This window comes from Alosa pseudoharengus, unplaced genomic scaffold (assembly GCF_046254945.1).
Source record: "Alosa pseudoharengus isolate Yale_2024_CS ecotype anadromous, Long Island Sound unplaced genomic scaffold, YU_APseudo_1.1 YU_APseudo_1.1_scf_20, whole genome shotgun sequence".
Lineage (NCBI taxonomy): Eukaryota > Metazoa > Chordata > Actinopteri > Clupeiformes > Clupeidae > Alosa > Alosa pseudoharengus.
Genome location: NW_027468664.1, coordinates 19,580,942 through 19,608,268, shown reverse-complemented (window position 1 = coordinate 19,608,268; position 27,327 = coordinate 19,580,942). Strand labels below are relative to the sequence as shown.

The 27,327-nt window shown below is 42.1% G+C and overlaps 2 protein-coding genes across 9 annotated transcripts in view; both read right to left on the bottom strand.

The window, feature by feature from the left end:
- kcnc2 (potassium voltage-gated channel, Shaw-related subfamily, member 2) overlaps positions 1 to 11,188 on the bottom strand; it is a 66,820-nt gene extending 55,632 nt beyond the window's left edge. For all 8 annotated transcript variants that reach the window (XM_076297376.1, XM_076297379.1, XM_076297381.1 and 5 more), the window contains exon 1: positions 10,631 to 11,188. In XM_076297376.1, the coding sequence (XP_076153491.1) occupies positions 10,631 to 11,188 (558 nt within the window). The remainder of the gene's footprint in view (positions 1 to 10,630) is intronic.
- Positions 11,189 to 13,384: 2,196 nt separating this feature from the next.
- LOC143136216 (uncharacterized) lies at positions 13,385 to 20,348 on the bottom strand. The gene is made up of 6 exons (XM_076296806.1): positions 20,074 to 20,348; positions 19,417 to 19,649; positions 19,109 to 19,181; positions 18,805 to 18,895; positions 18,232 to 18,341; positions 13,385 to 16,129 (listed from the first exon to the last, which is right to left on the bottom strand). The coding sequence occupies exons 1-6, from the start codon at positions 20,207 to 20,209 to the stop codon at positions 15,759 to 15,761; spliced, it is 1,014 nt and encodes a 337-aa protein (XP_076152921.1). The 5' UTR covers positions 20,210 to 20,348; the 3' UTR covers positions 13,385 to 15,758.
- Between the last annotated feature and the right edge of the window lie 6,979 nt (positions 20,349 to 27,327).

Sequence of the window (27,327 nt, the reverse complement as noted above, 5' to 3'; positions counted from 1 at the left end):
TGGACACTTTTCGCCCTTAACGGACGCCATCTTGGCCAGATAGCGGAAGGGGAGGGAGCGTTTTCAAACTCGTGGAAATCGCGGTTGAGAAAGCTGAAGCAGCAGCAGTGGAAAACAGACTTTACAGAGGTACAAGCAAGTTATAACATAAACGGTTCATGTTTTGACACAGTATGACCATGTCACTGTCGAGTTGAGGACGCCAATAAAGTTATGTTAAAATGTTTGCGATCGTCATTTCCGTGAAGTGCACGGAGTTAGTGTTTGATATGAGACAATACTATTTTGTTAAAATTTGTGCACTCCGCCAGTAAGCACACAGTGCACATAGTGTACTACACGAAAGTGTACTCACGTAAGTACACCATTTGAGACAGACTCATAGACTCGAGTCCTTGCCCCGTGCGCTCTCTCTCTCTCTCTCAAAAGGCGCATCCCTTCTCAGCATGCACATGTTATCCAAACATTCACAATCGTGCAAGACGACTGGCTAAATTGCTATTAAATCCGGATAGCGTCATTAGCACGCTGCACGAATTTGTTCAAAACTGTTGCATTCACATTGACTGCTAAATTCTAATCATCTCAATCCCGATGCAAATGGAAAACTATTTTCCAAGACTCAAACGGGCCTGTCCCAAGGAGAAAAAGTATTTGAAACTTAAACACACGTGGGGAAACTGAACAGTCTAACCAGTAGACTAAACTAGCAAATTAAGCTACTTTGTTTACAATATTTCCAGGCTTCAACCAGTGCTGCTTTTCATTCAGACTTATGTGCACATTTATTTATTTGAGTGTTTTTCATGATTGTGTTGCTATTTCTTTTCCCTGTTTGCTTTGATTGATAACTGAGGTGATTAAAATCAGAGGAAGGTTAAGTTTAAAATAAAAGTGTTTAAATTGAACTTTTTCCCCCTTCTGGGGGAAATCAATAATTGGGTGATTCTCCAACTATACTTTTTCTGTCCTTGACATATATTTAAAAAAATAAAAAACATTTCTACTTTTTTATTTTTTTCACACTTACTACATATTTAGGGGAACCTATATATAAAAAATCATTGTTCAATTATGTTGTTTTTTATAAAATATAAGACATTTTATATGCGTTTTTTACTATTTTGCCTCTGTCCCTAGGCCAGACTTTGGGTCTTCGACCTTATCTCACTTAAAATCTAATACTGATATAATTTTAAATTCAAACAGAAAGTATGCATTATAACCCAATTCATTCAAATCTACTATTTGTTTTTATATTTCTTTTCGATTTGGCATATTTTAAACATGTTAAACACTTGTCCCTTGGGTTCACCGTCATTTCCACACCTCTGCATAAAATGCAATCCCAGGCTCAGTATTCTAGATTTGTATACTCATTAACCATAGCAACTGACACTCCAGAGGGATCCACATGGCTGAATGAAAGAATGATCCCAGCAGAGGTTAATACATAGGAGATATATCAAGGTAAATATGAGAAATACCGCGAGTATGTTTATTGTACGTCATTTCTGAACCACTCATAATTCATTCCGATGGGAAAAATTCTGGATTTTTACCATTTCATTTACCAATTCAATTTGAGATTATTTAATGCTAACTCTAAAACTAACACTAACAGGCTAGTCAAACATGAGATATTAGAGGGAAAGTGGGAAAATGTCATTTCCACGACCGTCTTTTCCACATCTGTCTCCATGGTAGTGATAGGTAGACAGGTTGGCTTGTTTTTGTTCGGTTGTGGAAATGACCATTGCTTTTGCCATTGTCTGGAAAAATGTCATATTATTCCATAAAAATCAGCACAGCCAACTTCAGGGCAAGTATCTAGGCATACTGGGGAAACAAATTATGCCAGTAATATTTTAATTAAAAATGTTTCATTTTCTGAAAATGTTCAGGTCCAAAAAGTACCATAGTTGGAGAATCACCCAATTATCGATATCGACTGATATTAAATACTTATATCGTGATACAGTTTTCAGCCATATCGCCCAGCCCTAGTCTAAAGGCATATCTGTTCAACATGCACTTGCGTTTCTGATGCGTTATGGTTTGATATTATAGTGTATTATAGTATTTTCATTAGGCTATTGATTGAATTGACATTGTTGTTTATTATTGCTATTCTTACCAACTTTTGTTTACTGTTAAATTTAACTTTATATTGTTGTTATTTGAATGTCGCTTTGGACAAAAGCGTCTGCTAAATACCATAACCATAACCATAACATTAACCATAACCATCTATTCTACTTAGATCAGTGTAAACATGACACAGGAAAATAGGTCATTGCTTGGGGGAGAGAAGGGAGTCCTAGGTGAAAAGATGTCTGAATTTGAGTGTAGAATTTGACAGACCTAATATATAGTAGATTTACTTTGACAAACACCTTCATGCACAGAGAAAGCAGAGTTTTAAGTATACGCTAGTTCCAGGTGTAACACTACCTAAGCCAATCTACAGCACAGATCCACTTTGAAGAGTGTGAACACACACAAGACAAGCCGAACTCTGACCGAAAGTGACATCCAAGTGAAGAGCTGCCGGAATCACATCCTTTGCTATCCCAGCTATTTCCTGTTTCCTAAAAGGAGCAGTTCCTGTTAGTTGACACCGTTGACCTTTCTGCTAAGGGAGCCTCTGTGAAGTTTATTATGCAAAGTATGGTCAGGGCTAGTGAAGGTGACTGTTGACTTCCTGCATCAGACAAAGAAAGTGCAGGTAAACTAGCCAGGTAGACAAAATATAAAGTACCTTAAGAACAGTTTTGGGTTGCAACGTGAACAAGGTGACACTTAGGTATATGTGCTGAGAAGTAAAAATAATTTGTGTCTTTCAGAAAGGGTCAAAGCCAGGAACACAACGTAAAGACTCAGCATTAGATAATGAGGCCAGATTGTATTTGTGTTGTCCTCTCTTTATAAGACATGGGCTTTAGTTTTATGCTGTTGTCTTGTAGGTACCTTGTAGGAGACATTGCTGAATTGTGAGATGTTTTGTTCTCTGATGTGGATCTTTCTGTGTTGGAGTGGCCACTGAGTCTCCCTGGCAGGGCTGTGTGTGATATATTGTGCCTGCCCCGGGGTTGAGGCTTAGGGTGCATTCACTAGACCGTTTGGTCCGGACCCGATTTCGGACCGATGGTTCAGTGATTCCGTTAATGTGAACACAGTCTACCGAACCCGGGTGCGGACCAGGGTCTGCTAGAAAACGGGGGTCTGGGGTACGGTTCGTTAGAACTCCCGTGCAGTTCGAATGCTATCTGTTCCAAAACCAGGAAATAAATTGCCTTTTTGCGACGTTGCCAAGCGATATTGGTAAAAAGAAGCTAGTGTTTATGACATAAACGGACCCAGGTCCGCAAAACAAAAATGTAATGTGAACAGAGAGCAGCTGGGTCAGGGCTAGGGGGAGTAATCACACTCAGGTACATCAGTTAAATGGACTCAGTGGGAATGCGCTCTTAGACTCCCCCCCAGTCCCCTTCAGTCACTCTGGCCACTGGCACAAAAACTCTCCAGTAGAAAGGGCCCCTATTTCAGCGCATGAGGTAACTGTAGTGTAATAAACTGTCCTGGTTTTAAACTCTCAGTTCTCAAGTCTGACTGAAAAGAACAAGTTCACAAAACACTAAAGAGGTTTCCATAATTGCTTCAGTTCAGTTGCTATACCATGGTGATACTGATAAATTAAACTAATGTCTGTGTTTTCGTATTCAAATATTACTGTAAATATCAACTGTAAATATCAGAGGAATGTTTTGTAAATGAGTTCTTACTTAATTACTTGACGAAACTTCAAGAGAAGTAACGGTCATATATTTCATCCATTTATCTTCATGGATTTCTAAGAGAATGAGTCAGTTAATATTTAAGAAGGAAGACATGCCATATTACCTGCATCATTTATCCTGCACTGACATTAATGAACATAATTGATAAAGCTGCTGTCTTAGAGATGACCTCATTTCTTATATTTATTTAATGCATGTCACATTAAAAACTTCATTTCTTAAGACTCCGTCCTTTAGTTTGCTCACCAGCTTCTGTCCAATTTAGTTTAACAGGCAGTAATGTGACTGGGCTGTTTCCACATGTTACAGAGCACATTCCCCCCTGACACACACACACACACACACACACACACTTTAATTTCAGTTTTCTGGGTGGTGATATCTACGCTTTACCACAAATGCCGGATCAGTCTTTCGAGCCTCCTGTTTGAACCCAAGGAAATGTGATGAGTGCAGAAGCTGAAAGCTCAGACTTCAAACACACTGAACTGGAATGCCCGGATGGTATTAGCATATAACAGGCAGGAACTCTGCATGGTAGGCCTGCATTGATACTCCGTGTGGGGATTGAAGGGAATTAATTCACCTCAGGAAGAGATTGGACACCTTCAGACTCGCCACTAAGTGGGACTGCCACAAGTCTCTCGGATCCCCCAGCTAGGCAATGACTATTCAATTTCACCTCTGTCAAAGGACCATGCGTTGTTTCATCACGATGGTGACATTTTCTGTCACCCTCCCTACATTGACTCACACACACATTCACACAAACACACACAGATACATATTTGGATAATCAAATCAAAGCACTGTTTGAGGTGACCATGTGCCCAAATAGTGTGACCAAGCCTCATGAAAGGTCATACTCAATGTGACTGGTTTCATCTTATGATGTGACGCTGCAGGCCCACAGCTCACTGGCGCGTTCTCACCCGAATAGCGTGTCCGATTAGCAGCCACTTTTCCATAGGTCGTTGTCTGTTCGTAAATCATGAATGCTCAGATTATACTCCTGCTCTTATGTTATTGCATATTCTTCTTTACAATTGATCATGTTACCTGTTTAGTTGGCATGTACAAATGGGTGCACAGATATTCATCAGTGCTGTAAAACTCTTTCATTATAAAATGTTTTGCCGTGGCCTACTGGTTAGGGCTTCGGGCTTGGAACTGGAGAGTTGCCGGTCCCCGACCAGTAGAAACGGCTGAAGTGCCCTTGAGCAAAGCACCTAACCCCTCACTGCTCCCCGAGCGCTGCTGTAGCAGGCTGCTCACTACGTCGGGATTAGTGTGTGCTTCACCTCACTGTGTGTTCACTGTGTGCTGAGTGTGTTTCACTAATTCACGGATTGGGATAAATGCAGACACCAAGTTTCCCTCACGGGATCAAAAGAGTATATATACTTATACTTATAATTGACACACACAAAGCTGAGTTGAGAGCGGTGTGTGAAGATAACATATGTTTGGTATTCTGTCATTATTTTTTCTCATCTAAGAACTTCTAACAGTGTTTTGCTATTTTTTTTTTCTCTTTTCACACCTGGATACCTCAAACCCCCTGGTGGTGGATGGATGAATTCCAAGACATGCCATTTTAGCCACCTTGCTGCCTCTTTGTGTCTACCCTAAAAGACCCTCAATACACTACTTTTTAACTGCAAATAGAAAAGGTCGACACAATATATAAATACTGACAGAGAAAAGTAAGCAATTGTGTCCCGAATGTGTAATAAATATGTGAACGACAGAAAAGAAAATTAAAAAGACAGATCCAGTGAAAGCTAGAAACAACAAAAGAAAAATAAATAAAAGAGGGATTTAAAAATTCAAATCTGGCAGAAAATCTGTTTTATTAATCGACTTTTAATGTGTGAGTGCACAAGCTTAGCAATTGGCCTGGAAATGGCATTTTTAATAAGGCCATTGTCCTCGGGAGGCAGGCGATCTTTTCGAGTGAATGGTGGAGTGCATCAATAATGCATCTATCCTCCCAGACAAATGGTATTTCTATTAAAGTTAATGGGACCCCCGTGCATACCGGCTTGCGCCTGGCGGCCCCTGAGTCGACACACCGGAGTGTAAGTGCATTCCAGGGCTCACCTTTTTTTCACAAGCACCCCACCCCATTACCACATCCATAAATGCATGAGGAGCCCATGTTACAGTGGGGGAAAAAACAGCGCCTGGAATTGACTTTTTTTGGGGACTTTACACAAAGTGAGGTTACACTTGTTGGTGGTCTGTGTCGGGGAAGTGCTCAGAGTGCACTGCAGGTTTACTATATAGGGCACCCAGACAGGTCAAGCTGCAGTCAGGCGCGTATGTCACGCATAGTTTACACTACATACTTTGTGAATGGAAATTCTGAATGTTTCGTAGTTATGTAATACATTTGGTGTGCCATACTATAGATGTGCCATCTGCGCTGTGGAATCAAACTATTTCCCATCCATCCATCCAACCCCCAGTGCATAGGCAGTGCGTGCTGACCGGCCGTGTGTCCACCCTTGGGCTAATCATCATGACAGCAGCACTCCACGGAAGCAGGCAGGCACCACATCTGTCACATGCGTTCATCTAATGCCACCACGTGGGTATGTCCCGTACATAGACATCAGCACGCGAAGCGCTGCAGTCATTTTTAATAGCCAATTAAAAGACTAAGCTGTTATGTATCGACCCCTCCCGCACCCTTGGCATTCCAACTGCGTGCCGAGTCTCCCTGACACGGACCGCGTCTCCCAAGGACGAGAGGAGTTGCATGCCAAAGATTTCCCATCATCCATCACGTAACTGTCCTGCTGGGGCCATGGCGGCTCCTGTTATTTTCATCTTGGGCACGACCTAACACACTTGCACTTGGTAATGTGTGTGTGTGTCTGTGTGTGTGTGTGTGTGTGTGTGTGTGTGTGTGTGTGTGTGTGTGCATGTCTGATTGTGTGCAAAAAAGAAAAGGTGGAGAAAGAATGAATGTGTGTGAATATGTGTGTGTGTATGTGTGTGTGTGTGAGAGAGAAGAATAGATAGATAGATAGATAGATAAATAGATAGATAGATAGAGAGAGTGAGAGAGAGAGAGAGAGAGAGAGACCTTGCACAAGTGCGATAATGAGCATAGTTTGTTTTTATCAGTGAAGTGATATTTACAGCACATTTTGCCAAGGGCACAGATTGACTAACAACTTCAAATTGGATGAAAACAGACACATGTAGTCTAATAATTCATCTTTTTTCCCTTTAATCCCTCTTCCATCCCATCTCTCCCTGTCTCGCTCCTCACCCTCCAGTTTTATCTACTGTATGCTCTTTGCCCAACACAAACACAAACACAAACATATGACAATACACAGATACAGCAGCACATACACATGTATTGGACCTGTTTCATGCCCCAGTTTGGAATGCGTGGCTGGCTGTTAAGGAGAGCCAGACTGATTGACAGCACCCATGACTCAGACTGGCACTGGCTGCAAACACACCCTGCGGTGTGCCATCCTGGCCCTTACACATGCCACACCACTGCCCGGTTTGCTGGCTAGATGAGGGGTGGGTGAGTGGAGGTGGGGGGTATGGGGTGGCTGTCCGCTGTTTGTGCAGCAGCAGGCTTGACATGGTCAAAGGCAGACACTTTCATGATTCATAGTATGTACTGTCCTCACTGAGGAGCCGTATTACTGAAGAGTGTATCTCTGGGTTAGTGTGTGGACACTGTGGCGTATCATGCAGGTCAAATCAAGAGATTGGGGTGGAGGGATGCCTGCCTGATTCATGCTCTGAATGCACCCGACCCCTTTCTACTACCACGCACCCCCCAGCCCCAACACACACACACATACCCCTGTCATTACCCCCCCCCCCCCCCACTGATTACAATGCGTGGCACACAAACAGCTTCATGCACCGAAGTTCATGGTTGAGCAAATTGCTGAAATCAATCAGTCTCGTGGAAACGGGCAACCCTCAATGAAAACAGGAAGGCATAGGGATGAGGCGATGGTGTTGCCATAGCAACGGGCTCCGCAGCCAGCCAGCCAGTCGAGGGGAGGTGTGTGGGGTGGGGTGGGGTGGGGGGGGGGCCGTCTCTGGGAAGCAACCAGGCAACGGCGGTTTAAAACCCTCTTAAGTGGGGGGCATCAGCCAAATCGGTCTCTCACAACAGCTCGACAGATTACACGAGCAACATGTCGACTCAGAGAGAAGAACGAGCAAGAGACAAAGCTGAGTAAGTGAATGGAAGAAAAAAATGATGGAATAAAAGAAAGAAAGAAAGAAAGAAAGAAAGAAAGAAAATGGGAAGTTGTTTATCAGGCCCCAGCAGTATGAACAATGGGAAGTGAAAATAAAGACAAGGACAGACACATAAACTTAATGAAGCACTTACGACAAAAACAGACACACTGAACCAATGATTATACAGCCATTGCACTGAACCAATACTGATACAACCTTACACACCTGTTGGAGAAAAGAAAACACTCTGAACTCATTCATGGACATCAGGAAAGGGATCACAGTGATAAACACAATGTGTTTCTCCCCACATCATGTCCTTGCTAAGCTATGGACCAACATACAATTTAGACAACTCATCCAGAAATCTCTCTGGGCTATTCTATAGTCTCTGCCCACAAGGACAAGATGAACACTAGGTCTTTACCTACAGAAAAAGAGGTAAGGCAATTAATTTGTGTCTCCTCAAAAACAGCTCTACATTTGGAATATTCATGGACTTAACAGCCTCACATGACACAATTTATTTATTTCAGATGAATAATGAAATCCCTCAGACTTTACTCATTTCTGGGTTGCCGGGAATAGTGGAAGATGACACCTGAATGTCATCACACCAAGACATTGATGGAACCCTTTCTCATAGCTCTCTGATATCCGTTAGCTCTGACAATAGTGAATACACTAGTTGTTGACATTTCACCACAGACTGTTAGATATTTCACCTGCTGGACAGATACCCTTAGGCTGGCAATAATGGTTGAGGTAGAGGTATGTTTGAGGTAAATAGATATTGATAGCAGTGATATAACTGTGCAATCTAAAATAAGGGAGAGGGCAGTGGTGTTTGAACCTGAACCTGAACCTGAACCTGAACCTGAACCTGTGTGTGTGTGTGTGTGTGTGTGTGTGTGTGTGTGTGTGTGTGTGTGTGTGTGTGTGCCACTGCAATTCATTACTAGAAGCAATAGGGCCTCGCTCAACATGACGATCTGTTACCCCTGCCTAAGCCAAAGCCTTTTCGTAACCCCTGATCTGAAGGGTAAAAATCTGCCTGTGGTTAGTGGGCTTCTCACCCTGTGGCAAAAGTAAGCAGGGAACACTCTCTCTCTCCCTCTCTCTGTCGAGGAGAAAGGGAAGCGCTAAAAGAGGAGCAGCCTCATTTCCATAGAGGGATAATTTGTTATTCCTCCGCTGTAACACCCTGTCACGGAGGGATTAGGTGGCTGCATTTTCCCTCGCCACTGCTGTCCAGGGCAAGGTGAGACAGCATTCAGTAACTAAAGCTGAACATCCCAATAGACATGTGCGGAGCTGGCAGCATCAAAGCATGCCATATTACACTGGCTTACTTTATCCAGCCCTCTCAGACACACTCACACACACACACACACTCACACACACACACACACACACACACACACACACACACACACACACACACACGCATATAGTCTACGAATCTCCTGGGTCTAAGTCGATCTGCCACTTCTGGCAATATTAGATTAGTAATACCCGGTGAAACTAAAATACTTCAAAGAACCACTTAACAGTGCAATTACCGAACACAGTATTGACTTCCTTGCAGTTCCATGCACTCCATGTGTGTGTGTGTGTGTGTGTGTGTGTGTGTGTGTGTGTGGGTGTGTGTGTGTGTGTGTGTGGCAAGTGTGTGGCAAGGTCACACTGCTGAGTCTTACATCTAACCTGTTGAGGGTAGATCTTAGACACTGTTCAATTTAATAAAGATTGTACACAATGTCCCAATCTAAATATCTGCCTACATTTTAACCCCTCCACCAGCATGTTATTCATATGCCATATTGGACAGGCAACCATAATTTCACTGCTTTCTGGCTATACATTTTAATATATCATTGAGGTGTGTGGAGTCACAGCTTTGACATTTTCATGGACATGACATAGGTATAGGGGATTTTTTATTTGTTAAGTAAATAGAACATTAATGCAAGGGCCCAAAGTCGTTTTTCAACACATAGGCTAGTGTAGTTAAATATGCGTTATAATATGCAGAAGATGTGAATTTATGTTATTAATATATCAGTAGATATTTGGATATGATGGTGTCAAAATGTTGCTGATATGATCTAAGATGATCTATGATCTAAGATGATCTTCAATTAGTTCCTCAAATAATCACATCTGTTCCCCAATCCTGCGTCCTACTATGTACATTTGCGTCTACCTTAGATGTCAGTTTGATGTTATTTCCATCTTTAGCTAAAGTTAATAGAGCACTGGATACCCCAATAAGTTACAACAAACAGGGTGCATGTCTATTTAACGTCACTGATAAATAATTGGGGCTGTTTCTACGCGCGTTTGGACTGTATACGCAGTATGTCTGTACCGCATATTTTGGGGAGCCGTTGCTCTCCAAGTACTGCGCTCAGGGCGCACAAATCAGTAAACCATATGCTATAATCAAGGACATAGAGGGACTTATATGTAGAATTACAGGAAAGGGAGAAGTGAAAGAGTATGGAGAAAGAAAGAACGGAAGAAAGAATTGGGAAATTCCATGTGTTGGCAACTTGGCACAAAAAGCCATCAACCTTTCCAAGCGCACTTCTTACCCTTGCTGCCCTGGAAGAGTAGGGATCTTCGAATAGATTCCACATCACCGGTTGCCACTTTTTCCAAAAGCTGACATTGCCATGAGTGGGAGATACATCTTCGATACCTAGTCTTTTCCCAATCTCATCCTCATCGTCCCCGTTGTCCACGTTCATTTCAAAGACATCGAGAGCCTCCTCTGCGTCCCTGTGCTGGCGATAAGTCATCCAGCAGCAAGGCTCCACGTCCGTCTCATCGATGCCCCAAAATGACAACTCTTCCTCGAAGAGTGGACCGCAGACATCTGCCGGGCAGTGGAGTTTCCCGGTCCTGTAGTAGTTGAGGACATATGCGAAAACTCCCGGGTGGCGATCGAAAAAGTATTCGTTGTTACGCGCATTGTACTCAATAAAGCCAGGAACTTGTTGCAGGTGGTCCAGAACAGACTCGATGTCAGAATCGGAGGCGAGGAGAGCCAACCGTGTGCCTGGCAGAGTCCTTAATGTGGTTCGGTATGTTTCGTGCCTGGTTCCCCCAACATTGAGGATTATCCTCTCGTTGTCGTCGAACTTACCCATAGCTCTGGGTAAGACATGACTTGCTGGAAAAAGTATCGAGCGAGTCGATAGCAACAACGAGCTACGGCGCGCGCACACCCTGTCCGTTTATGAGCACCAAATAGCTATCCGAATCCAAAAAGGTGCAGTCGCTCCGTTGCCCGAAAGGATCTCTGATTTCATATGGAGATGGAAATCACATCATTAGTGAAATCTTTTGAAAGTGTCTCTCAATCTCCCGCACTCACTTTCCTACACACATGTCCTGCCTCTCACAGCCTCTCGCATGTCTTCCTCTCTATGTGGCCCTATGTGAAGTCACAACACATGCTGTGAGCGTTTTATTTGTCTCTGTGACCTCTTCACTCTTACCAGGCGCCGAGGTGAACTCGGATGCAGCCAAAGGTACACCCAGAATATTTATCCGTCACGTTCAACAGCATGCACTGAGAATACAGACAAGCAAGAGGCGTCTTTGGATTCTCTCCCATCTGTCTAAAAATGTGCGTGTTACTCCGGTAACAGCGTCAAGGGCAACACGGTTACTCTCCTCCCTTCTTCAAGGCGTGCTTTGTTTCTACAGCGCAGACAGTTGCTTTCATACACGCCCATTTCAGGTTGCATTTTCTAAGATCAACAAACTGTTGCCTGTAACTGAGAAAACCCATGCGAGTGTAATAGCAAACAGTGTATCCAAGCATTCGTTTTCTCATTCGTATAGGTTAATGATAGTATAGGTTAATACACTTCTGCTTTTGCTATTTTTACACGAGCCTGTACATATTCTGTCACGAAACAGTCAGTCTCAGGTCAGAAAACTCAAAATAATCCAAAACCCTTATTAAAAAAAACTAACATGACAGCTCGCTTCGATATAGTAGCGTTACAATCCCATTTCATTTGCCCGTTCATTTTGGTCGTGCTTATTTGAAGTTGGTTCTATACGTGTTGGATTCGCTCAGTATTAGGGTCTTAGCCAGTAATTGCCTTCATTTAGAATTAAACTGAGTGTCTCTTTAAGTTGAATTTGAGACCTATGGAACTTTCTATGTAAAGGAATGTTGCGTGCGCAAATAACCGGTCCGGTCTTAAATTTTGGACAAAGTATATCGGATTGCCCAGTGGTTATAGGGTTTTTCATTACGATACTTGAACTAGTTATTCCACCTGGACACGCAGGATTTAATTTGGCCAGTGTTTAGAGGGTTTCTCTCCTTCTCCGGCGTGGTGGCGACGAACTTCTAGTAGGTTCGCTTATCATGGAGTTGCATGCGTTTACGACACAAGTCCTTTCTCTCACACTCTTGCTCACTCACTCGCTCGCTCACTTACTCGCTTCTTCTAAAAATAGAACAGCTAGACGCGCCGCGCGTGATTGCTGATTCTTATCATAGAATGCAACGTTACGACCTACTTCAAATAGTATATTTCTTCATAACAATGAAAATTATGCGTTATTCGAAATAATAATATGATGCATGAATGATGTCTAGAACATAAATGCAAACTGCACATCTGACGACTGCAGAAGAGATCTAAAGACGAAATAAAGTAAACGCGGGAATGCCTACTATTTGAAGAGACAGAACTTCAACTTGTTACTGAGAGCTCGTAATTTATCCGTAGATAGGCGTCACCACTTTTTATCTAATTAATTTATTAAAATCGCATTGTTGTGATAACATGCTCATGGTTCGAAAATAAAATAGCCTGGAATTATTTGGAGACAGCATGTCATTTAATTCAATGAATATGAATGTTTCACTCTCTTGCTGATTCTTTGGCCCTGCTAAGAGAAAAAAGTAGCCACACAAACATGTTGAGGTCCTTCATCTTCTGAATAACTTCTGTACAGATCCCATGCCCGTGAAATAGCCTATCAGAAATAATTGCCAAAGGCATAGCGCCCTCTGCTGTTCACCGAGTTTAGCACACCATCCAGGGAAAGAAGCGGCCTACTGCTGAACAAACGCTAATTGGTCTACACCAGTGGTTCTCAACCTTTTTTCAGTGATGTACCCCCTGTGAAATATTTTTTCAGCCAAGTACCCCCCCTACCAGCGCAAAGCATTTTTAGTTGAGAAAAAAAATACTTAAAACAGAGCACTGTGCCATCAGTGTCTAATTTATTAAACTTTGGAACTGATAAACACAAACAAAATTCAAACATTTGAAAAAAAAACTATTTTGAACATTTTAATAATCCTTTACTAAATGTATTGCAAATGATTATATATTTTGCAAATGATATGTATATTTTAAAATCTCACGTACTCCCTGGAGTGCCTTCATGTACCTCCAGGGGTACGCGTATACGCCCATTTGAGAACCACTGGTCTACACGGCTCGTTGTCTGTATGCACTATTTTGATTTGACACAAAACCATTTGAAAGTAAAATCCAGTGGTGCGGGCTCACAAAAAACAACAGTAACAACAATATTTTTCATTGTCATTTTGTATTAAAGTAAGGCATACAACATGTTGTTTCTCTTGTCTTAGATGCATTCTATCATTCTAACAGTACCACTTACAAACTTTAAATTACAAACAATGAAAATGAAAAAAGTAATACAAACATATACTAATACAAACAAACACATGAGAATCTATGCTGGAGTACATCTTGATACCATGAAAGGGGGATGACAAAACAATGTCAGCGACAGAGTGAAATGGCACATTACCTTTTAAAAAAATATTCAGGGGGGAAAAATCAGCATTGATTAAAATATTTCTCATTAACCTCTGAATACAGTGAAGCAGACAAATATTTCTAATGGAAGATAAACATAGGCCTACCATTCCACAGCAGCTGAGAAATAGCTCTCCTCTAGTCTCAGGCCAAGTCCAATTTAAGTTCAATTTAAGATATTCTCAATCTATTCTTATCTCACCTTATTTCTCCTGGGGGTCCCTTAGGAGAAACAGATGAGATCTCAGTAAGAGGTGATTAATTTGTCATGAGCCAAAAAAAAAGACATTTTCGAGACAAGAGATTTTCCTTTGGGATGCCAGTCTTGCCAAGTGGTAAAATGTCGTGTCAAGATGTATCTTTGCAGATGCAGACAAGTTTCCTTGCAGAAAAGCAGGAGACAAAAAAAGAAAACTTACACTGTATGATAAAAACGAAAACAATGTCACATATCATTTCACACAAGGCATACATATTATTAATAAGCACACTTTAGTTAACAATCGTACATATTAACTTCTGAAACGACAAGACAAGAAGACAGTAGACAAACAGTGGAACGACTAATTATCACCACTCAAATGAGCAGCCTAATCAGGGACATGTATTTATAGTCATAGCTCTTCACACAAACTTCAGTGTTTTCATGCAGACTTTGAACAGTGGGGCAGACCTCTTGCTATATCTACTTCAAACTGCTTAGAAGCACAATGAGGGGCTGCAAAACTCTGAAGAACTCAAGCACTAAAAGATGTTTTTAAACTTGATTCTGTTTTATGTGTAACTAGATCAACTAGGATCTAAAAAAAGAAAAACAGGCTACTACATTAAATGTGATTTCACCATAGGTGATCGAACTGTGATGCTTCTGAAGAGATTCAGAGCACACTGAGGTATAACATATCCCTTCGACAGCCAACGAGAGCAAGCATGCCATTCATACGTTCTGTTTTTAAAGCAATGTCAAACGATTTCCAGCAAACGTTCCATCAAACCGTACTTATGCCCACTGTCCTTTGACCAACTGAAACAAGAAACAGCTGCTTTAAGTGTCATCTGGTTCTTAATGTAAAATGTAACTTGTGATTTAAAAAAAAAAAAAAAAAACAGCAATGATTGTCATCATGCATAAAAAACAAGAGAGGGTGAAGATTAATATTCTTCGTTATAACAAAAACATTGCATAATATATAGCATACCCAATAAATCAATAATGGATAAGAGGAAGACAACATTGCACTGAAAAAAAGTGCTTGAGCCAACTGATTCATGCATTATGCAATAAGAAGAGACCATTTTGATTTAAATAAGAAAATGAATGATGGAAGCCTTCTTCCTTCAATCCACTCTTTGCAAGAGGACATGGAGACATACAGTATAGCCATACTGCATGTCCAGACTGCCCAGAAGTGTATGCCAAAAAATCATTTATATCAGTGCATCAGAGTGAAAAGCATATGGCTGGATTTATACTTTAAAGGAGAAATGCGGCCGATTTTTACATTGATCTTGATCGCTAGACGTCGCCGAGTACTGTCGATGAACAAGATCCATGTAAAAATCGTCTGGATTTCTCCTTTAACATGAAGCTACACAGCAACTTTGAACAAACCGCAAGGCTCTAGAATGATCTAAAAAATTTGATTTAAAAAAAAACTTGCAGTGATTAAGTGAGGAAACTATCAAAGTATCTTGTGAAATATAAAAAGTAACATCTTCATGATTATGATATGACAAGTCAGGTTTCAGATCTCTCTCTCTCTAACTCACACACTCACACACACACACACACACACGTAGTGTTTGTTGAAATCAATTAAAAGCAATGACTGCATTAAATAAATGGTAAATAAATATTTTTCATTACATCAAACGTTTGCATGAAGGGCAAATCAATTCATTCAGGTCTGTTGCGCCTCCGCAAACCGATCAAAGAACTTTCTGCGACATTCTGAGAGGTGGCCCCGATATTTTCTATAGACATCTCACTGGGGTCCTCCAGGGAGGGCATGCTGTGGTCACTGTCTTCTCCTTCCTCGTACTCGTCCTCTTCCTTTCGTTCACTCGTTTCCTTCTCTCCACCTCTTAGCACCTCCATGGCAGCATCCGAGTCCATGTCATTTCCTGTCTTCACCGGCTGAGAGGTGGCACACTCCGGATCCAAAGTTGTCTCCCCTTCCTGTTCTTGTACCGTTGCGGATTCTGGAACTTTCTGCCGTGCTGCCAGGGTCTCGATGAGCTCGTCCAGGTTCCTCTGGCAGGCCGGCTCTGTGAGGACACAAAGCAGGAAATTCTGAGCAATGTGCAAACCATCAAAACGGATACATAACAGCTGCACATAGATAAAAAATCATTTAAGTTCCTTCCATTTAAATGACATAACACAACACTATATTTTATATTACACAAACATACGCCCAGTACCTAGTTTCTAGTGAGTCTATCTTCAACATGTTGACAAAAAGTATGACATGGGTATACACATCGTTTATTATAGTTACTGTCTGATTACTAAGCACAGCAATTATTTGCAGACAAACACAAATCAGTTTTACACATTTCCCCTCCCCCTCCCTGTTATCCAGGTCACCACACTGATTTGCTTACTCAAACATAGTACCCACATTCACTAAATGTAAATGAACAAGATCACAACACTGTCAACATTAATCTTCACTATGACTACACACATTGAAATAATAAGCAAAACACCTGAATCCGACCTGATGTCAAAATACAACATTGTCGTCATGGTCACTGAGACATTCATAAGTGTCAAAGTAGCATTGATGAACAAGCCTACTGATTCCCCCTACCTATATGTTGACTACTGCTGAAGTTTAGATATAAACATTCACAATCAATCATTGAAAATTAGGCATGTGACAATTATTACATAATCGCTTGATCACCATCATTTGAGAATAACAATTCTCAATAAGAGACACAATTACATTGTTAACCCTTAGAACCCTAAGCTGTTTTTAGGGCATTTTCACTACCTTTATTCATAAGGATTTATTCTGGTCATTGTGCCACACACACATATTATATATTGTTTGAGTCTAGGCTATCCAGATCTCATTTCTCATTTCTCCAGATCTCATTTCATGTATTAGTACTAGCATTGATTTTATTTTGATTTTTAAAGAATTAAAATATAAAATGCGTATTATAAAAATTCTTATATTTTGACATGTATCTCACCACAGCAAGCTCTTAGCTCTACATGCATTTCATGTGTGTGTAGGGCAGACTGTCCTGAATCAGGCAATATAATTGCCATGTTGGAGGGATACTCTGGGGCTGAGCAATTTACAGAAATATGTGGTGTGTAATTTACGGAAATAAATGCCATTTTTTATTTAGTGATGAAAAATTACCTTTCTGCGCTCCATATCTTTGACACGAACTGATCTGACCCGACTTGACCCGAGGTTGCGTGTTAGCCTGCGTGCATATGGTGTATGCACTCATAATGATTCTCAACTTTTTACTGCATTGCCATGAACAAAGTAAAGGCAAAAAAGGTGTTTCTTTGGTGAACAAATTGGGATGCAATGTGAGCCTTGAATTGGATGCCATGCAGGAATTTGCTAGGATCTCAAAACCGGATTATGAACATGCTTTCACATAGAGAAACACACGATAGCGTTGGATTTGTGGCATGCTTTGCCACAAAAACAGACAAAAACGTGGGGTAAGTCCAGCTATATGAAGTTATTATTTTGCTGTCACTTCGTATGTTTTATAACCCAGAAGGATGTACTTGGTATCAAATGATAGCTCTGAGTCTCCTCTTTCATCTGACATGCGTGGCATATCTATGCGATCACGGGTTTGCGAGTAATTCAAACGAGAGTAATGGGTGCGCAGGTGAACGCAGAGAAGTATAGACTGTAAATATGATGCAATTTGATTTAATTTCATGATTTTTTTTTACAGACAAGTGTGTAGTCTCGTTGGAAAGCCCCAATTCTGCTCTGTCACGCAATAAAGGTTTCATCTCGCTGCGATGAACAGTTCCGGAGCAATGTAACAGAGAAGAAAGGGTGTGTTTTTTGACGCACTTTGCGTCAATCGGGTTCTAAGGGTTAAAGTAGCCAGACTTTAACAATGTAATTAGTTAAAGTAGTGCAAATATGCTTATGACAACTAAAAACATGTAACTGTCTAACTCGCACCCGAAATTGTTGTGAGTTTTGAAGTTGAGTGCGCCTTTTCTCACTACCAATTAAAAACATGTACAATGTACAAGTAAAATGTCATGATCGTGACAGCTCTAATGACAATATAGTGGTTTTCTGGACCAATGCAAATATTCACATGCAAACAGAACAGAATGTTAATTTCCGAACAGAATGAAATACCTTCTATATTGAGGGGAGGGCATTCCATGCCCCTTTTTCTCATCAGTTGGCGAATACTCTGGAGTTGGGACATGATCTCATTCTTCTGGTCCATGGCCACGGACTTCACACTGTTAATGTGAGTGAGAGGAGATAGATGGGCTTGCATTTGACTAGATTGATTCACACAGTGGCAGTAACAATGAACATTAAACAAAAATGGTCTATAAATTAAAATATAATTAAATATAAATTTAAAGGACAGTTATGCACCAATTTAATAAATCAAATTCATTAATCTATTAAAAAATGTTATTCCACATTGTGGTGATGCTTGTGCACCTCACAGTCCTACATGTAACAGAGGTCGTAATTTGTCCGCCACTCACGGCCCTCGAACCCGCCACTTCAACACACACCGGCATGGGAGTCGAACGCTCTAGCCACTGAGCTAAAAGCCCAGGCTTCCAAGGTGTGAGGATTTACACAGCCAACTAGCATGCTAGCTCAGTTCGCCTCCGTTACATACACCCTGCAGAGAAGTGTATACTGGACTGCTGGACAGTAGATGAACCCTCGACTGTACACACTCACCAGTTTGTTAAAGGGTCCAGCTGGGTAAGAATGGAATTGAGCATTCTCTCCGTCTGCGCTAGCCGCTGCTCCAACTCGTTCAACTGGCTTTCTGTGAGCGACGAACAAACAAAACAGCGGTCATCTTGGCAACATCCACATGCACATGTACACATACACAGACCTGGCTTCATTTGCCTTCACAAAACCACACATTCATGCAGTTCACATGCTCAATGAAATAGGCAAACACAAGGGAGTAGCTCTGCCACTAAGCAAATATAGACACACAGACATACACAGACACAGACACAGACACACACACCTGTTTGTTCAGATTTTTTGGCCCCTTTTGTAAGCTTGTCCTTCTGGGCTTGCATGTCGTCTGCCGATTTAATCTGCATAAAAACACAGTGTTTATGTTTTGATGTAAAAGATTAACAATAAAGGAGAGAATGTAGAGTGTGTGTGTGTGTGTGCGTGCGTGTGTGTGTATGTGTGTGTGTGTGTGTGTGTGTGTGTGTGTGTGTGAGAGAGAGAGAGAGAGAGAGAGAGAGAGAGAGAGAAATAAACATGTGATTTAAAGTTCAAGTTCAGGTCTAACAACCAGTCAGTCTCATGAAATCCCCTCACCTTCAAGAACTTGTACACTGCAAACAGCCCCACACCGATGGCATACATAGGCATGAGGGTGAAGACGTAGCCTTTGTTGTTGTTACTGTTGGATTTATATTTATCACTCTTCATCTCCTGCTCCACCATCTTCCTCATCTGCTTTATGCTCTCTGCACTCTGGCCCTGGTGGCCAGGCTTGGAGGTGGGGTTCATGCTGAACGGCTGCCCCTTTAATGCCCCTGGGCCTGGGCCTGATACAACACAACCATGAAGACAGACAGCCAGGGGAGCACGATCAACATTATTTACATGTAATACTTTCATGGTAGGAGAGATTGGGCCCACATAATCGGAGATTATTCAACAACAGCCATGGTCTTTGGACAAAGACACATAAACAAATGTTTGGGCTATAACATACAGCAAAATATGGCACCAAAAATACATGTCATATATATCATTAAATACATGTCATATATATCATTAAATACAATAAATTAATAAATAAAATACATAGGCTATTGTAACGTTAGTGACGCAGACATTGCATGCGCAGCTAATGTTATCTTCGCATCATGTGGAAGCTTGCAAGTAAGACGCGAGGACAGCATGTCAACACAAAAACTTAATTCGCAAAAATAATGAAATAGCCTAGCTAGGGAACTTAGGCCGTACCTTTCTTGTATCGCTGTTCATAAGACTTGGGTTCCCTCGACCCTGTCCCACCTCCAAACATTCTGGGGAACACCACAAATGCGAACAGAACAGCAGTGAAGGCAACAACAACTTGCTGTGAGGACGACAGGACCATTGTTGTACCAACGATTTCAAAAATAAAAATCTTAGACAGTGCACCACCCGAAAATAGCGAAAGAACAAATAAAGTAGATACACCTAGTTTTCCTGGAGCGAAAAGTGCTAAATTGCTTTTGCGTTTATTTCTCACTGGGTCTTCTTCTCTGATTATGAGGACTTCCCATAGTGCTTTATCAACTTTTTATTTCCCTCTACTGGACTGGAGTGTCATAGCATGAATAACGTAGGCTACACATAAGAAGATACAAATTGCGCCTCAACACAAAATCCAGAAGGACTAAATCCAGCTGTCTACAAGAGATTGCGCTCAAGTTTTTTTATTGTATTTTATTTTTTTTATTATTGAATGCCGTTTCTAATATCAGGCCGGACACAACTGTAACATAAAGCCCCATGATTTAAAAGATGCTGGCTTGTCCCCAAATGAACTTGAAAAGACATAGGCTAGCCTAACTGTGACCATTTCGGTTTGCCTTGTCCCGCAGATTCTCTATTAAACAGTAAACGTGTAATACTTCCACAACACTTTTATTATTATGTATTGTACATGTAAAATATAAGACTTATATTTCCACTGTTTATGGAACTCCTCAACGTCCGGTTGCCTATGTATTTATTATCTTGTAGGTAAACACATAGAACACCTCAGCAATGGCCGAACTCCCCCACTTTCACTTCATGCCTGCATTATTGGGGGCCAAGCAGCGAAGCTGCGAAGGCACCCATTGTGTTTCTATGTTTTCTTATTGGGGGCCAAGCAGCGAAGCTGCGAAGGCACCCATTGTGTTTCTATGATTTCTTATTATTGGGGGCCAAGCAGCGAAGCTGCGAAGGCACCCATTGAGTTACTAGCTTTTCCTATTATTACACTTCTGCCATTGGAGTCTATGGCAGCCCATAGAACGCCTGGCTAAAAAGTTCAGATTTTTTGGCAGAAAGTTTCAGGACACTCCACTGACCACTCACACTCATTTACGGACCTCTAAACCCAGCCATCTAGCGCCACCAACAGGTCAAAATCTGGCCGAAAATTGAACCGCTGGGTCTAAAGTTATAAAATTTGGCACACTTATTCAGCACTGTCCCATGATCACTCTCACCAATTTACAGAACTCTATGCCCAACACTCTAGCGCCACCAATGGGTCGAACCTGGATTGCATTCACATATGTGACCATTGAACGGTGCGTCCGATTTTCACATATCAGGCACCGTTGGAATCCCTGGACCGACCTAAGTTCAATGACCCCTATTACGTCACTTTCCGCCATATTGGACCTCCGCCATATTGGATTTAGTCCAAACTCTACGAAAAGTTTCAGCGGTCAGAAATTTAATCCGATTTTCATGGAACTTTGCGGAGATGATCTTCTGCTCGAGCCGCACAAACAATACTTGTCAGATTTTTCAATTTCATTTTTGTTTGCCCGTGACAGCCAATCAAATATGGTGATGAAGCGCCAAACAGGAAGTGGACTAACATCTCTGTGGCACTTTGAGTTAACATAACAAAACTCGATACCATTAGTCAGGACACTGTCTCAATCACTCACAGCAATTTATATGCATATACATTGAACACTCTAGCGCCACCACCAGTTCAATGCTGGACATGTGTTCATGCGCGTGATCCTTGACTCTTTTGTCTGATTTTCACAATTGAGGTAGTGTCTGAATCCTTTGACCATACAGAGTTCATCGACCCCTATCCTATCACTTTCCGCCATATTGGACCTCCGCCATTATGGATTTAGTCCAAACTCTACGAAAAGTTTCAGCGGTTACAAATTTCATCTGATTTTCACAGAACTTGTCGGAGATGATCTTCAGACCGAGCCGCACAAACGATACTTGTCAGATCTTTTAATTTCATTTTTGTTTGCCCGTGACAGCCAATCAAATATGGCGATGAAGCCACCAAACAGGAAGTGGGCTAACATCTCGGCTATGCTTTAATGTATGAAGTCCAAACTTGGTACAGGGACTTGGTATCTGATTGTGAGGACGCACTAGGAAATTGGCATCATGTGGCCTCTATAGGGGGCGCTGTAATACAGGAAGTGAGCTTGTATCTCAGCAACGCTTTGGTGTACAAAGTCCAAACTTGGTACAGGGACATATTAGCTGATTGTGAGGACATGCAAGGAAAGTGGTCTCATTTGGCCTCTAGGGGTGCTGTAATAAAGAAATTGAGCTCACATCTCAGCAACACTTTGGTGTATGAAGTCCAAACTTGGTAGAGGGACATGGTAGCTGATTGTGAGAACGCACAAGGACATAGGTGTAATTTGGCCTCTTGCTATGAGTGCTTGCTCATGCCATGGCAACGCCATTCCTGCTATAGCGCTCTGCTAGGCCCCCGCATTGCTGCTTGCAGCTATATTTGGGGGCCTAGCAGCGAAGCTGCGAAGGCACCCATTGAGTTAGTAGTTTTTCCTATTATTATTGGGGGCCAAGCAGCGAAGCTGCGAAGGCACCCATTGAGTTACTAGCTTTTCCTATTATTATTATTACACATCTGCCATTGGAGTCTATGGCAGCCCATAGAACGCCTGGCTAAAAAGTGCAGATTTTTTGGCAGAAAGTTTCGGGACACTCCACTGACCACTCACGCTCATTTACGGATCTCTAAACCCAGCCGTCTAGCGCCACCAACGGGTCAAAATTTGGCCGAAAATAGAACCGCTGGGTCTAAAGTTATGAAATTCGGCACACTGATTCAGAACCGTCCCATGATCACTCTCACCAATTTATAGAACTCTATGCCCAACACTCTAGCGCCACCAATGGGTCGAACCTGGATTGCATTCACGCATGTGACCATTGAACGGTGGGTCCGATTTTCACAAATCAGGCACTGTTGTAATCCCTGGACCGACCTGAGTTCAATGACTCCTATTATGTCACTTTCCGCCATATTGGACCACCGCCATATTGGATTTAGTCCAAACTCTACGAAAAGTTTCAGCGTTCACAAATTTCATCCGATTTTCATGGAACTTGGCAGAGATGATCTTCTGCCCGAGCCACACAAACGATACTTGTCAGATTTTTCAATTTCATTTTTGTTTGCCCGTGACAGCCAATCAAATATGGTGATGAAGCCGCCAAACAGGAAGTGGACTAACATCTCCGTGGTACTTTGAGTTAACATAACAAAACTTGATACCATTAGTCAGGACACTGTCCCAATCACTCACAGCAATTTTTATGCATATACATTGAACACTCTAGCGCCACCACCAGTTCAAAGCTGGACATGCGTTCATGCGCGTGATCCTTGACTCTTTTGTCTGATTTTCACAATTGAGGTAGCGTCTGAATCCTTGAACAATCTCGAGTTCATCGACCCCTATCCCGTCACTTTCCGCCATATTGGACCTCCGCCATATTGGATTTGGTCCAAACACTACGAGAAGTTTCAGCGGTTACAAATTTCATCCGATTTTCACAGAACTTGGCGGAGATGATCTTCAGACCGAGCCGCACAAACGATACTTGTCAGATTTTTTAATTTCAAGTTTATTTGCCTGTGACAGCCAATCACACATGGCGACGATGCCGCCTAACAGGAAGTGGGCTGACATCTCAGCTATGCTTTAATGTATGAAGTCCAAACTTGGTACAGGGACTTGGTATCTGATTGTGAGGACGCACTATGAAATTGGCATCATGTGACCTCTATAGGGGGCGCTGTAATACAGGAAGTGAGCTTGTATCTCAGCAACGCTTCGGTGTAAAAAGTCCAAACTTGGTATAAGGAACTGTTACCTGATTATGATGACACACTAGGAAATTGGAATCATTTGGCCTCTATAGGGGGCGCTGCAATACAGGAAGTGAGCTCTTATCTTAGCAACACTTTGATGTATGAAGTTCAAACTTGGTACAGGGACTTGGTACCTGATTGTGAGGACACAGTAGGAAATTGACATCATTTGGCCTCTTTAGGGGGCGCTGTAATACAGGAAGTGGGCTCATATCTCAGCAACGGTTCGTTGCATGAAGTCCAAACTTGATACATGGACATATTACCTGATTGTGAGGACATGCAAGGGAAGTGGTCTCATTTGACCTCTAGGGGTGCTGTAATAAAGAACGTGAGCTCACATCTCAGCAACACTTTGGTGTATGAAGTCCAAACTTGGTAGAGGGACATCATAACTGATTGTGAGAACACACAAGGACATTGGTGTAATTTGGCATCTAGGGGCGCTGTAACAAAGTAAATGACCTTATTTCTCAGCCATTCTTTATCCAATTGCAATCAAACTTGCTGTGATTGCTTGCTCATGCCCTGGCAATGCCATTCCTGCTATAGCGCACTGCTTGGCCCCCACATTGCTGCTTGCAGCTATATTTATTATTATTATTGGGGGCCTAGCAGCGAAGCTGCGAAGGCACCCATTGAGTTAGTAGTTTTTCCTATTATTATTGGGGGCCAAGCAGCGAAGCTGCGAAGGCACCCATTGAGTTACTAGCTTTTCCTATTATTACACTTCTGCCATTGGAGTCTATGGCAGCCCATAGAACGCCTGGCTAAAAAGTTCAGATTTTTTGGCAGAAAGTTTCGGGACACTCCACTGACCACTCACACTCATTTACGGACCTCTAAACCCAGCCATCTAGCGCCACCAACAGGTCAAAATCTGGCCGAAAATTGAACCGCTGGGTCTAAAGTTATGACATTTGGCACACTGATTCAGCACTGTCCCATGATGACTCTCACCAATTTACAGAACTCTATGCCCAACACTCTAGCGCCACCAATGGGTCGAACCTGGATTGCATTCACGCATGTGACCATTGAACGGTGCGTCCGATTTTCACATATCAGGCACCGTTGGAATCCCTGGACCGACCTAATTTCAATGAACCCTATTACGTCACTTTCCGCCATATTGGACCTCCGTCATATTGGATTTAGTCCAAACTCTACAAAAAGTTTCAGCGGTCAGAAATTTCATCCGATTTTCATGGAACTTGGCGGAGATGATCTTCTTCCCGAGCCGCACAAAAGATACTTGTCAGATTTTTCAATTTCATTTTTGTTTGCCCGTGACAGCCAATCAAATATGGCGATGAAGCTGCCAAACAGGAAGTGGACTAACATCTCTGTGGCATTTTGAGCTAACATAACAAAACTCGGTACCATTAGTCAGGACACTGTCCCAATCTCTCACAGCAATTTTTATGCATACATTGAATACTCTAGCGCCACCACCAGTTTAATGCTGGACATGCGTTCATGCGCGTATTCCTTGACTCTTTTGTCTGATTTTCACAATTGAGGTAGCGTCTGAATCCCTGGACCATCCCGAGTTCATCGACTCCTATCCCGTCACTTTCTGCAATATTGGACCTCCGACATATTGGATTTAGTCCAAACTCTACGAAAAGTTTCAGCGGTTACAAATTTCATCCGATTTTCACAGAACTTGGCGGAGATGATCTTCTGCCCGAGCCGCAAAAACGATACTTGTCAGATTTTTCAATTTCATTTTTGTTTGCCTGTAACAGCCAATCAAATATGGTGATGAAGCCGCCAAACAGGAAGTGGACTAACATCTCCGTGACGCTTTGAGTTAACATAACAAAACTCGATACCATTAGTCAGGACACTGTCCCAATCACTCACAGCAATTTTTATGCATATACATTGAACACTCTAGCGCCACCACCAGTTCAATGCTGGACATGCGTTCATGCGCGTGATCCTTGACTCTTTTGTCTGATTTTCACAATTGAGGTAGCGTCTTAATCCTTGGAACATCCCAAGTTCATCGACCCCTATCCCGTCACTTTCCGCCATATTGGACCTCCGCCATGTTGGATTTAGTCCAAACTCTACGAAAAGTTTCAGCGGTTACAAATTTCTTCCGATTTTCTCAGAACTTGGCGGAGATGATCTTCAGACCGAGCCGCACAAACGATACTTGTCAGATTTTTTAATTTTAAGTTTATTTGCCCGTGACAGCAAATCACACATGGCGACGATGCCGCCTAACAGGAAGTGGGCTAACATCTCGGCTACGCTTTAATGTATGAAGTCCAAACTTGGTACAGGGACTTGGTATCTGATTGTGAGGACGCACTAGGAAATTGGCATCATTTGGCCTCTATAGGGGGCGCTGCAATACAGGAAGTGAGCTTGTATCTCAGCAATGCTTTGATGTACGAAGTCCAAACTTGGTATAGAGACTTGGTACCTGATTGTGGGGATGCACTAGGAAATTGGCGTCATTTGGCCTCTACAGGGGGCGCTGCAATACAGGAAGTGAGCTTGTATCTCAGCAACGCTTTGATGTATGAAGTCCAAACTTGGTACAGGGACTTGGTATCTGATTGTGAGGACACAGTAGGAAATTGGCATCATTTGGCCTCTATAGGGGGCGCTGTAATACAGGAAGTGGGCTCATATCTCAGCAACGCTTCGTTGTATGAAGTCCAAACTTGATACATGGACATATTAGCTGATTGTGAGGATATGCAAGGAAAGTGGTCTCATTTGGCCTCTAGGGGTGTTGCAATAAAGAAAGTGAGCTCACATCTCAGCAACACTTTGGTGTATGAAGTCCAAACTTGGTAGACGGATATGGGAGCTGATTGTAAGAACGCACAAGGACATTGGTGTAATTTGGCCTCTAGTTGTGCTTTAACAAAGTAAATTAGCTTATTTCTCAGCCGTTCTTTATCCAATTGCCATCAAACTTGCTGTGAGTGCTTGCTCATCCCATGGCAACGCCATTCCTGCTATAGCGCACTGCTTGGCCCCCGCATTGCTGCTTGCAGCTATATTTATTATTATTATTACACTTCTGCCATTGGAGTCTATGGCAGCCCATAGAACGCCTGGCTAAAAAGTTCAGATTTTTTGCCAGAAAGTTTCAGGACACTCCACTGACCACTAACGCTAATTTACAGATCTCTAAACCCAGCCATCTAGCGCCACCAACAGGTCAAAGTTTGGCCGAAAGTTGAAAAGCTGGGTTGAAAGGTATTCACAAGTCATTATTATTATGAAATTTAGCGCCCTGATTCAGGACCGTCCCATGATCACTCTCACCAATTTACAGAACTCTATGCCGAACACTCTAGCGCCACCAATAGGTC

Excerpts from the sequence above, each read along its gene's own strand:
- LOC143136216 (XM_076296806.1), bottom strand. The coding sequence starts at position 20,209 with ATGGTCCTGTCGTCCTCACAGCAAGTTGTTGTTGCCTTCACTGCTGTT. Across the intron at positions 19,182-19,416 it reads CAGTGTACAAGTTCTTGAAG|ATTAAATCGGCAGACGACAT; the intron begins GTGAGGGGATTT and ends GTTTTTATGCAG. Across the intron at positions 18,342-18,804 it reads CTGGACCCTTTAACAAACTG|TGTGAAGTCCGTGGCCATGG; the intron begins GTGAGTGTGTAC and ends TCACATTAACAG.